This window comes from Cnephaeus nilssonii (genome assembly GCF_951640355.1).
Source record: "Cnephaeus nilssonii genome assembly, chromosome: X".
NCBI classification, from domain to species: Eukaryota; Metazoa; Chordata; class Mammalia; order Chiroptera; family Vespertilionidae; genus Cnephaeus; species Cnephaeus nilssonii.
This window is the reverse complement of record NC_137071.1, coordinates 99,928,225-99,941,299: the sequence shown is the minus strand read 5'-3', so window position 1 is coordinate 99,941,299 and position 13,075 is coordinate 99,928,225. Positions and strand designations below refer to the sequence as shown.

General features: G+C 41.8%; 1 protein-coding gene across 2 annotated transcripts in view; it reads right to left on the bottom strand.

Annotated features, from left to right (window-relative positions):
* Positions 1-9,890, bottom strand: part of ATP11C (ATPase phospholipid transporting 11C (ATP11C blood group)) — a 235,943-nt gene extending 226,053 nt beyond the window's left edge. For both annotated transcript variants that reach the window (XM_079765342.1, XM_079765343.1), the window contains exon 1: positions 9,693-9,890. In XM_079765342.1, coding sequence (XP_079621468.1) covers positions 9,693-9,719 — 27 coding nt within the window. In that variant the 5' untranslated portion in view covers positions 9,720-9,890. The remainder of the gene's footprint in view (positions 1-9,692) is intronic.
* Positions 9,891-13,075: the final 3,185 nt, after the last annotated feature.

Genomic DNA, 13,075 nt, shown 5'->3' with positions numbered 1-13,075 from the left:
AGTGACACACTCAAGGGGAAGACTTGGTGAGCACCAAAGCCCAACTGAAGCAAGTCCTGCTCTTTAGGGGTGTCTCCTGCACAGTAACTATTCCATTATAGTTGCAGTTGGTCCTCACAACCAATTGGCCTGGAGGTCAATTCCTCCCAGTGACACCAACAGCAATCAAGGCTCAACTACAACAAGGCTGTGCACAGGGGCCCACACAGGGGCACATGTAGAGTGCCCAGCTCAGGTGACTGGGGAGGCTGAGCCATTGGGCCCTACAGGACACCTACTACACAAAACCACACTACCAATCCCAGGAGACATAGCAGCTCAACCTAATATATAGAAACAAACACAGGGAAGCAGCCAAAACGCGGAGACAAAGAAACATGTCAAAAATGAAGTAACAGAAGAAATCTCCAGAAAAAGAAATTGAAACAAAGTACTAGATAAAGAGTTCAAAACAATGCTTATAATGATGCTCAAGGATCTTAATGAGGGCTTCAAGGGGCTTAGTGACAATTTCCATAATCTTAATGAGAACATCAAAGACATGAAAAAGGACCAGTCAGAAATTGAGCATACACTAACTGAAATAAATAATAATTTACAGGGATTCAACAGTAGAACAGAGGATGCCGAAAATCAAATCAGCAATTTGGAATATGAGGAAGCAAAAAACACCCAATTGAAAGAGCAAAAATAAAAATGAATCTAAAAATATGAAGATAGTGTAAGGAGCCTCTGGGACATATTCGCATTATGGGGGTACCAGAAGGAGAAGAGAGCGCAAGATATTGAAAACCTATTTGAAGAAATAATGACAGAAAACTTCTAGTACCTGGTGAAAGAAATAGACATACAAGTCCAGGAAGCTCAGAGAGTCCCAAACAAGTGGAACACAAAGAGGCCCATACCAAGACATATCATAATTAAAATGCAAAAGTTTAAAAATAAAGAGAGAATCTTAAAAACAGCAAGAGAAAAGCAATTAATTACCTACAAGGGAGCACACATATGACTGTCACCTGATTTCTCAACAGAAATGTTGAAGTCCAGAAGGGTCTGAATGGAATATTCAAAGAAATGAATAGCAAGGACCTACAAGCAAGATTACTCTACCCAGCAAAGCTATCGTTTAGAACTGAAGGTCTGATAAAGAGCTTCACAGATAAGAAAAAGCTAAAGGAGTTAATCACCTCCAAACCAGTATTACATGAAATGTTGAAGGGTATTCTTTAATAAGAAGAAGAGGAAGAAGAAAAAATTAAAAATATGAACAATAAAATGGAAATAAATACATATCGATCAACAATTGAATCTAAAAATCAAAGAAATGAATAAGAAATCTAATGAACAAAATAAACTGATGAATAAAATAGAACCAGAGGCATGGAAACATGGAACTGACTGATGAATCACAGAAGGAAGAGGGGCAAAGGGATGGGAGAAACTAATCAAAGAACTTATATGCATTACCTATGAACCCAAACAATAGGGTGGTGAAGACCTGGGGTGTGCGGGAAACCTGGTGGAGGGAGGGAATGAGGGGAAAAGGGGCAACATTTGTAATACTTTCAACAATAAACATTTTTTTTAAAAGAGTGAAGGATAAAAACCACATGACCAGCCTTCCCCAGTGTGGCTTAATTGGTTGAGTGTCATCCCATGCACAGAAATGCTGCTGGTTGGATTCCCAGTCAGGGCATGTGCCCAGGTTGCGGGTTCTGTCCCTGGTCAGGGTGCTTACAAAGGAAACAGATCTATGTTTCTCTCTCACATCAAGGTTTCTCTCTCACTCTCTCCCTCTCCATTCTCCTCTCTCTCAAATCAATAAAAACATATTATTTCTTTAAAATATATATTTTAGTGATTTCAGAGAGGAAGGGAGAGAAAGAGAGAGATAAAAACATCAATGATGACAGGGAATCATTGACTGGCTGCCCTCTGCACGTTGGACTAAGCCCGCAACCCAGGCATGTGCCCTTGACCGGAATCGAACCTGGGACCCTTCGGTATGTAGGCCGACACTCTATCCACTGAGCCAAACCAGCAAGGGCAAAATATATTATTTTTTAAAAATCATATGATGATAGGAATAAATGCAGAAAAAGCATTAAACAAAATCCAGCACCCATTTTTGATAAAAACTCTCAGCAATATGGGAATAGAGGAATCATACCTCAACATAATAAAGTCTATATATGACAAACCTACAGCCAACATCATAGTCAATGGGAAAAAAACTAAAAGCATTTCCATTAAGAACAGGATCAAGACAGGGATGTCCGCTTTCACCACTCTTATTCAACACAGTACTGTAAGTCGTAGCCACAGCAGTCAGACAAGAAGAATAAATAAAAGGCATCTAAATTGGAAAGGAGGAAGTAAAAGTGTCATTACTCGCAACTGACATGATATTGCACATAGAAAACCCTAAAGACTCCACCAAAAATCTACTAGATTTAATGAATAAATTTGGCGAAGTGGTAGGATACAAAATTAATATCCAGAAATCAATGGCATTTTTATACACCAATAATGAACTCTCAGAAAGAGAAACTAAAAAAAAAATAATAATAATCCCATTTACCAATGCAACAAAAAATAAGATACCTAGGAATAAACTTAACCAAGGAGGCAAAGACCTGTACCTGGAAAACTACAGGTCATTGGAAAAAGAAAGAGACAAAGATACAAACAAGTGGAAGCATATACAGTGTTCATGGATTGCAAGAATTAACATCATTAAAATGTCCATACTAACCAAAGCAATCTATAGATTCAACACAATCCTTATTAAAATACCAATGGTATATTTCACAGACTTAGAACAAATATTCCAAAATTTTATATGGTATTAAAAAAAAACCCTGAATAACCACAGCAATCCCGAGAAAAAAGAACAAAGTTAGAGGGATCACAGTACAGGATATCAAACTATACCACAAAGCCATTTTCATAAAAACAGCCTGTTACATGCACAAAAACAGGTATATAGACCAATGGATCAAAAGTGAGACCCCAAACATCAACCTATGTCATTATGGTTAATTTATATTTGAGAAAGGAGGCAAGAGCATATAATTAAGTAATAATAGTCTTTCAATAAATGGTGTTGGGAAAATTGGACAGGTACATGCAAAAAGATGAAACTAGACCACCAACTTATACCATGCACAAGAATAAACTCAAATGGATAAAAGATTTGTAAGTCACAAAACCATAAAACTCCTAGAAAACAGAAGCAGGAAAATCTCAAACATCTCACTTCACAGAATTTTCACTGATATATCTCCCAGGGAAAGAGAAACCAAGAAAAAAAGTAAACAAATGGGACTATAGCAAACTAAAAAGCTTCTTTACAGCAAAAAAAATCATCCTCAAAATGAAAAGGGAACCCACTAAATAGGAGAACATATTTGCCAATGATATATCTGATAAGGGGCTAATTTCCAAAATATATAAAGAACTCATACAACAAAATGAAGGCAAACAATCCCATTAAAAAATAGACAAAGGAACCCTAGCCAGTTTGGCTCAGTGGCTAGCAGGGGTCCTCAAACTTTTTAAACAGGGGGCCAGTTCACTGTCCCTCAGACCGTTGGAGGGCCGGACTATAGTTTGAAAAAAACAACTATGAACAAATTCCTATGCACACTGCTAAGTCGGCTGCTAAGCAGGAAAGGCAGCGGGGGCAAAAACACCCGGCGGGCCGGACAAATGTCCTCAGAGGGCCGAATGTGGCCCGCGGGCCGTAGTTTGAGGACCCCTGGAGAGCATCGGCTTGTGGACTGAAGGGTCCCGGGTTCGATTCCAGGCAAGTGCACATGCCCAGATTGCTAGCTTGATCCCCAGTAGGGAGCATGCAGGAGGCAACCAATCAATGGTTTTCTCTCATCATTGATGTTTTTAACTCTCTCCCTTTCCCTTCCTCTCTGAAATCAATAAAAATATATATATATTTAAAAATAGGCAAAGGATCTGAATAGACACTTCTCTAAAAAGGACATACAGATGGCCAATAGAAATGTGAAAAAAATGCTCAAGGTCACTAATCATCAGAGAGATGCAAATTAAAACGACAATGAGGCATCACCGCACACCTGCCAGAATGGCTATCAGCATTAAATCAACAAGCAAAAATGTTGGAGAGGATGTTGATAAAAGGGAACCCTAGTACACTGCAGGTGGGAATGCAGATTGGTACAGCCACTGTGAAAAACAGTACAGAGATTTCTTAAAAAATTAAAAAAGAACTGCCATTTACCTAGTGATCCCATTTTTATGAATATATCCTAAGAATCACAAAATATCAATCAGAAAGAATATATGCACCCCTATGTTCATAGAAGCATTATTTACAACAGCTAAGATCTGGAAACAGCCTGAGTGTCCATCAGTAGATGATTGGATAAAAAAGCTGTGGTACACTTACACCATGGAATACTATGCAAGTGTAAAAAAGGTTCTCTTACCCTTTGAAAAAGCATGGAGGGACCTGGAGACTATTATGTTAAGCAAAATATGCCAGTCAGAGAAAGACAAATAGTACATGATCTCACTATTATATGTGGAATCTAATGGAAAAAAAATAATTGACGAGCAAAATAGGTCCAGAGACATGGATAAATGAAACAGAATGACATATCTCAGAGGGGAGAGGAGTGGGTGGGACGGGAAGAGATTAACCAAAGAACTTATAGGCATATATGCATAGCCCATGGACACAGACAATAGAGTAGTGAAGGCTTGGAGTTGAGCAGGGGCTGGGTGGAGGGGGGCAAAAGGAGAGTGGGGAATTGGGGACATCTGTAATACTGTCAGCAATAAAAAACAAATTAAAAAATAAAAACAACTTGCCAAAAAAATTCTTTAGTGCTCTAGAAAACAGACTTAAATGCTCAATTTTTTAAGTGGACATAATAATATTTTTCTCATTTAGAATAAGCATAGTATAGTAGTTTTCCACAGAAAAGAAGTTATTTTCAGTGCTACGCACTTAATAGTAGCCCCATCTGAAATGTATAAACTTCTTGATAGCTGCTTAACCAACTGATCATTTTTACCTGTTATTACTGACTCAGACTGTGTTATCAATTGTGTTCAAAGCAATTCAGCAAGAACTTATTTAGCATCTACTATTTACTTGATGCTGTGCTAGCTAAAAGATTTATTATCAAGAAAGCTGTTCTCTCATTTTTTCAATACCTAGGTGAAGAGGAGGAGACAAGGAAAATACAGCCACCATAATACTTTAAGAAAACATATAACAGAGGAGCCTAAAAAAAAATAAATACCAGCTTAAACAGCATAGGCCTCACCAATCTTCCCATATTCTATTAGATAAATATGGGACCATATCTGGTATCCATCGTCCAATATTATCTATAAACCACAGATAATCAAGAAGTTGGACAAACCAACAATTCATCCACACACCGCAGTAATTGAGAGGCTATATGCCAACATGCTGGCATAGGGCATCCCACTCCTTTTTCTGCAGTGCTAACCACTCATTCATCATTAAACTGCAGTAGTGTTAACATATGCTGCAGTCGTGCTAATGTTTGTTTTACAATCACTGATGATCTACCCTTATACTAGCTAAGAAGGTAAGTGTTAAGTGAATGGAAATAAACTTGAAAACTAGTTCACGTATGGAAACCCAGATTGTCCTTTCAGCAAACCAGAAAATTCCCCCCTAATCTCAAGGATTCCAGATTCAAAAGATTAACCCATATAAAGCTATAGATATACAGAAATTCCACTACCTTGATAAAAATATAGAATTTTTATTTTGTGTCCCATGCCTTCTTCATCCTCTCTGGGAGAACCAATCAACCATGTTAGGCAAGCAGTCAGCCTTGATGATTTTTTCAATCACTCAACAAACCAGCACCTGAAATCCCTCATGGGCTAGTTCTCTGAATATCATCCAGACACAGCGGGGTTAGCAATGGCTCTCCCAGGGGCCACTGACCAGCCTTTACCTCCCAGAACTCATAGCCCAACTGATGGTCAATTGGCAGCCTAGGTGAGAAAATGAGCTGAGTTGGACAGTTCTATCAATATGAAAATAGCCAGTTTCACCTCTGTTAAAAGTTCATTAAGAGCACTGAAAACTACCTGATTTATAGGTACTTAATATTACCCACTAAAAGATTGAATTATGAGCAATAATAATAAACAGAAGGAGCAAACAGTAAACCCTTACAGAAGGTATTTAGAAGAGATTCAGAGTTTTGTGTTGCTTAATCAGTAAAAGGCAAATTAGAGAAAAAAGACAAAAAACTTGTTTTCAGGTATTTAACATATAAATAATTTAATAATAAATATTTATTTCAAGTAACAGAGAGCCATTCCTAAATAGGTTTCCCACCTTACACAGGATTTAGTATGAAATAATTTAGTAAGTCAAAAGGGGGTAATTTTTGTTACTTAGATTCTCATTAAACCTTTAAACCCATGTGAAAATGCTCCTGCAACCACTAGGAATTTTATGAAGAGTAAAAGACAGGATAACATAAAACTCCCTGACCCTTAAGTCTCAACTAGTCCAGGCTTTCAATTAAACGTGCCTTTAGAGGAGATAAATTCTATAGACAAAGCTACTATTATTTATTTTAATTAATAAATGTATGGAGAATGGAGATTTTGGTTGACTGGGTAAAGGCAGTGCTTTTGTTATACTCAGAGGCATCTATCTTTTAAATCTTTTAAGACACCCCTTACCTGCCTAAGTCCCAAAATCCTACACCAAATCCACCAATTTCTACCTCAAAACTGTAAAAAAGGAAGTCATAATTTATCAGAAAGGAAAGAAAACAATTATTAATTGCAAAGATGGCAAGGCCATAGCTTTAAAAAATACAATGAATCATTTTTAACATATCTTTGTTATTGAAATACTATTCTGATCACTCATGGTGCAAGAACATTCAAATAATAAACCAAAAAGAAACAGATGTTAAAGACTGGTTTTCAAACATTATAGCCAATGATGCCACACTTGCCTATAAAACCACATCCACACCTCAGTGGCCACCAAACCATTCAGCAGAGCTTCTTTAACTGTAAGCTGTTTGAAGATAACCAGTTTGAGCACTAGTGACTTTTTTTTTTCCAAGCTCTGAATAGCTATAGGGATCTCAGCAGGGTTGAAGGAGCAAGCTCAACCACGCTATTCTGCTAAAATGAAGCCAATCAAAAGTAACAGCATCTTTATCAGTGTGCATGTGTGTGTTGGGGGGTGGTGGTCCTGGTTATGGATAAATTGGGCCATGGTTTTAGGATGGAAAGTCTCTGAATACTACTACTTTCAGTTTGAAATTGGAGATCCTGGGGAAATAAATAGCCTTTTAAAAACAATTCAGCAAACACTACTAAGCCATAGATAATGCTACTCCCAAGAGATATTTACTTCCCATGTCAGATTTAAAATATAAAGCCCTGTAGTAACATGTAGTATCTAGTTTTCAGTGACCAGCAACTACAAACACCACCCATGCAATTTATTTCACATTCAAAGTCAATTTCAGACTTTGGGCATACAAAAACAACAACAACAACAACACAAAACACTTAATTTTGGTAAGAATTCATAGCCCCATCTCTGAAATATAAAAGCAATCATAAGACAGCACACAACTTGGACTATACTGCTGTGTAAGTCTCAAAGTCCACTAAATCTTTAATGGTAGCCTTACAGTAATGTAAATGGGAGTGGCCCTCAAATAATCTCTACTAGGCAAAAGATAGGACAAGAGGCTTCCTGATTTAAAGGAGATAAAACCTGCCCCCCCCCCAAATTTTTTTTGAAGTAATTCTTTAGCAATAAGTATTCGATAGCATATTTCACATTTAAATCAATGGTTTGCTCTAGGCCTCAGATACAACTCCTGAGAACCTTCCAGTTTACTGCACTGGTAGAAATTCCGAGACTTAACCATAGTCATGACTGTGTAGAAAACTGAGCAGTCAGGTATTCTAACTGAAACAATGAGGTCAAAGCTCATTTCAGTGTGTTTAAGTGATTCTCTCCAGAAAGATCTTGATTGGGGATGCCAAGTACTAGCCTCAAACCTGCAGGTTGGCACCTCAAGAACTGCTGCAAATTCTACTGCATGCCCTGGCTTCTTGGGCCAACATTACTTAATTACTACTCTGATACAATGCAGATCACTCTCAGCAAAAGAAAAGCAAAAGGGGCTTTTAGACCAATATTTCCATTGCTTGCTTTCAAATCCTCAAAAAAGTGAGAATGTCAACATCTTAATTTTAAGCTAATGAATTTATTATGAATCAGAGGCCAGTTGCTTTTCCATTATGAGTGTCATGTGAAAAGACTATCCTTTTCCCAAATATTACCATTAGCTTTTTGTCACCCCCAAACAACACAGTTATATTTCCCCAAAATCTATAAAATAGAATATTCTTTTACCTTCTTGGGCTAAACGTGAGAAACCAATTTTGGTCACTTACTTTATAGCAAAGCATCAAATACAAGCCAATTCCTATGGATTTCAAGATCCTTGATATGTACAACTGGTACTGACTGCCACAGATAATCTGCTCCAATTTCACAAAACATGTTTATGGATGAGGTAAACATTTAGAAAAACATTAACGCAGCACTCTTGTGATACTAATATCCTAAAAGGGGATGTATAATTCTCTTTTAGCCACAGTACATTTGTGAAAGTTTCAAATGCACAAGGATAAAAAAAATCTAAACTTGAAGACAAAGCCTTCTTTCACATCATTGGCAGAAATAAAATCCTAACCCCACCACCTCATCTTGAAATTAAGGAAGTTACTACAAAATAGCAACATGGAAGTCATGGTCCCTGTTTTGCTCCATTCTTAATGTACCCTCTAGGAGTAAAACAGGTTACTCAAAAGATAGTAGCCAGAAATTGTTTTTCCCAATGCCCAACTCCCTGTTCTGGGGAATTGGAAAGGGGGTAAACGTGGGCGGAGTTGTTTAGCAGCAGCCTGCCTTCTCCCAAGAGTTCAGTGCCAGGGGCATTAAGGGCTCCGCGGGGCTTTAGACGCGATGCTCAGTAGCGGCTGTGCCGCCTCTAGGAGTCTCCACATCCATCCACTCCACACTGACAATCGCCCTAGCTTTTATCAGCCCCTGAAGGTGAGCTTTTTAGGCTCGGTCTCCAAAGTTTATCCAGCCTCCGATCACCAGACACCCACCCGCCCGGCAGGTTGAGCCCCAAGCAAGGTTGAGTCCTACCCTCGCCTCAGGCCCCCTAAGCCCCTGAGTCTCCTTATCGGCCACCTTTTCTGCCACGGAGACAGGTTTACGTTTACCTCCATGTGCTCGTAGCAGAAGAAACAAAAGAAAGCCACCTCCCTGATCATAAAACGCCATCTTCGACTAATTGGCAAACCGAGGGGCCGCTGGGTTGGTCCCCCACCATCCGGTCCTAGGCACCCCCACCCCGTCTCAGACTGAGTTTGTAACGGCCCCAGGAAGCTCAGCTTAAATCGTCCGGGGTGATGGGGGTGTCCTCTGAGAGCCCTACCTGCCTCCCACCCTGGCTGCCGGGGCAGCATATTTCAGTGAGTATTAAAAGGTGGTGTCTCCCACAGATGCACTTATCTCCGCAGAGAACTGTTCTGAGGGACCCAACGGAGGGACTGACGAGCCAGTGAACCGGCCCGCGTGGAGCCGCAGCGCGTGTACTTACAAAGCGATTAAAGCTCCTGCGGAACATCGCGTCCAAGGTTGGGAGCGCCGAGCTGCGTTCTGCCGGGCTGTCTGGGAAGGTGCCGTCCACAGAACACACTGCGGCGTGGGCGGCTGGCGCGAAGCGCACGGGAGGCAGGCTACCAGGCCACCAGCACGCCGCCTGCACCGCCGCCGCCCTCCTAGGCTCTGAGCGCTGCCCTCGCCTCCCCCAGCCCCCCACCCTCTCGCGCCCCCGCCCCGCCTCACTCACGGCCCGCCCCCACGCGCGCGTCCTGGGGACTGTGGCCGGGTCGCTCCCACTTATCTGGCCCCAGCACCGCCGCCCCTCCGCTCCTGCAGCAGCCCGCGGAGAAGACGACTCCGAAGAGCGGGGGAGGGAAGGTGGAGGAGCCCTAGGCTCCTCCTGCGGGGAGGGGACACTCCTATCTCCGCCGGCGCTGGGCTCGGCCTCCCTTGGTCTGCACTCTTCCCTGAAGCAGTGCCACCGCCCGCCCTCCCCGCTAGCCAGCCCGCGTGCTTCCGCCCCACTCGGAGCACAGGGGGACTCTCCAAGGCACCCCGCGCCTCACCTTGCCTCAGCCTGGCACTACTCCACTGGCTCGATCGGGAGTCACAGCCTCCCCTGACCCGGCCCTAACTCCTCCACGGCTCCGCTTCACTCGCAGCCCCTCTGCGGTCCGCGCCCCCCAGCGCTTAGGTCCCGCACCCGGGTAGGGGAGCTACAGTGCCGCCCACCGGCCCGCCCCGAGCCCACCGGACTGCAAGGCTTTGAGCTAAGAGTGCAGGACGCTCACTGTGAACACCCCAGAGCGAGCGGGGCGGGGAAACTAGTTACGAAACCCGCCCTCTCCTCATCTGGAAAGCGCGGGTCTTCCCACTACCCTTTCCTAGCTCCGCTCCCACCTACTTGGCTGTCCCTCCTTTGGTTCCCTGGTCCTGCCTCCCACCGTCTTACTTCCACTTTCTCTAGAGGTTGTAAAGTCAAGCTTGTGCGTTACTGCGCAGGGGGGCGGGATTTCCCTGCCACCCATCCCCACCCCAAACTCCGCCCCCTCGCCTCCTAGCCCCCGCACTTCTTCCGGAGCAACCTGGGAGTTGTAGTCCAAATGTGCCTCTATTCCCGTACTGTGGGCCGGGAGCTCCCTCACTCGCCTGTGCCTGGTTTGCCCAGAGCGTTGAAGGAGGAAACGGCTGAGACCTCCGGGCCAAACCGTGGTTCTCAGCGCCGACTGAATGTGGAGGCCAGGAGTGCTTCCTAGATTCCCCGCTATGGAAAACGTCAGAGGGATAAATGAGGCAAAGCCCCCAAATGCTGGGAGCCGTCCCTAGGGCACGAAGATTGTGAAACCCTCTCGACTCCTAGTTTAGAACTGGAATTTGCGAAACTTTAAAAATGAGATATGAAAGCTGAGTCTAGAATTGCCCCGAGACTGGGCATCCCAACCATTACCTTTTTATGGCTTGCCCGAGGCTGTTGAAGAACTTTCGGATTCCTCTATAAAAGTAAAGAATTAAGTACATTTACCAGAGCTTTCTACTGTGCCATATTCTCCTACCAGTCTAGAGTTGGGTACAGGGTCCAGCGACAACACGGGCCTCCCTTCAGATCGTGAAGGGCCCTTACTGCAGGCCACGAGCTCTTCTCATTTTCTGCTCAGGGGTTCAGACTCACTTCAACAAACTTTTATTGGGCATTTTCTTTGTACCATGCACTGTGCTAAGGGCTGGACACAGCGACTTCTTGAAAGACCTCCCCAATAAGCTGGTTGCAGTCTAGTCAGGGGATGTTTGCTGGAGTAGATGTTCAGAAAATGGGGAAGAGCAATATTGCATCTGAAAAGGGGGGTCTGGAAAGCTTTTCTGAAAACGCTGAAGATTACACTGGACCTGGAAAAGTGGGAAGGCTTTACAGGAGCTGACAAAAAAAAAAAAAAGTCCAGTGGGCAAAGTCCAGGGTGGAGGGAGAGGTCTGTGAGAAAGTACAGGACGACCTAAGAAAAAGAACACACCGCCCTGTCATATGCCCCGGATGTGTGGGCTGTGTGAGCCGGTCGCCTGAATGAACTAAACCCCTCCCCAAAGGATCTTCAGAAACACCCTATGAAATTTGACCTTGATTCTTTGAGGAGGAGCCAATCCCCAAAGTGCAAATGCATGAAATTTAAGGTACGTGCACAAACTCCTAATCTCCAAGAAGTAAAATCTTATCTTTCCCTATTGTGGTTACGTCAGATTTGCTCACACTGAGGATTCATCTAATGATTTTTGAAGTTTATCTAAAATGCATATTAATCAGACAATAGGATCTTTTTGTGTTTTGTTTTGTTTGCAAAATGGATCTAAACTTTTGCTATCTATTCTTTCAAAGATTTATTTTCAAATAGAGTGTATTTTCTGGCTTTACTTTTGTTGAACACAGCAACTAATGTAATTTAACTCACTAATTGTTTGTTCAACATCTACTATGTAGCAGACCCTATTCTAGATACTGAAACTTGGGTGTGGAAGAGGTTCTTGTCATTTGTTCAAGGCACAAGTTTAGAATCATTATCAACAAAATGCATCCTTATCAATAAAATAGGTAATATAAAATGAATTTAGACATTGGGGTTGCAAGTGCTTACTAGTAAGTAATAAGTAATATCTTTTTGTATACAATTTTGTTAAACAAATGGAAAAATGTACTTTGCTTATGAATTCAAACAGACCAACCTAAAAAATTCGAGAACTGAAAATTGTTTTGCAGTGTTCTCTCACACCGTTGTATATTATCTCATATGCCATTGTCATGTAGCCCAGCTTAAAAACAAAGCGTTTAGCATCCCCCAAGATATAGCAGTAATGTTTGTCATATTTTCATTTGTTATTATAATTACATTATCTCTATGTTCTCCTAATTTATTTCATCACAACATCTATACTCATGGGTTTGCTTGACTATAAAAATGCAATTGCACACAAATCAATCTATGCTCAGCAAAACATGAAAATTATGCAACGTAATTTTTTCCATATACAAGCTCAACCTGGTTAGAGTTACTCTCACACACATCCTCTAGAGTTACTTTCCTTTGAGCTTTTTTATGACAAGAAGAAATTATTTTTGTTCTTTTCAATGCCTCTTCACAGTTTCTAAAGAAAACCCAAGTGTTGTAAAAGGCTGTTGTTAATGACTATGAAAAAGCAGACCCATCAGCCTGCATTTTCATTTGGCCAACTCCATAAACACAACTGCAAAAACTAACTTCCTCCAGCCTAAACTGTCAGAAGCCTTGGAATATGTAACACCAACTCTTGTGGTGTAGCAGCTGACTGCAGCAGAAGTCCCAGTATCCTGCAGGCAGGAATTGTGAGGAAGCAGTCTTTTGTCCTTTTCACATC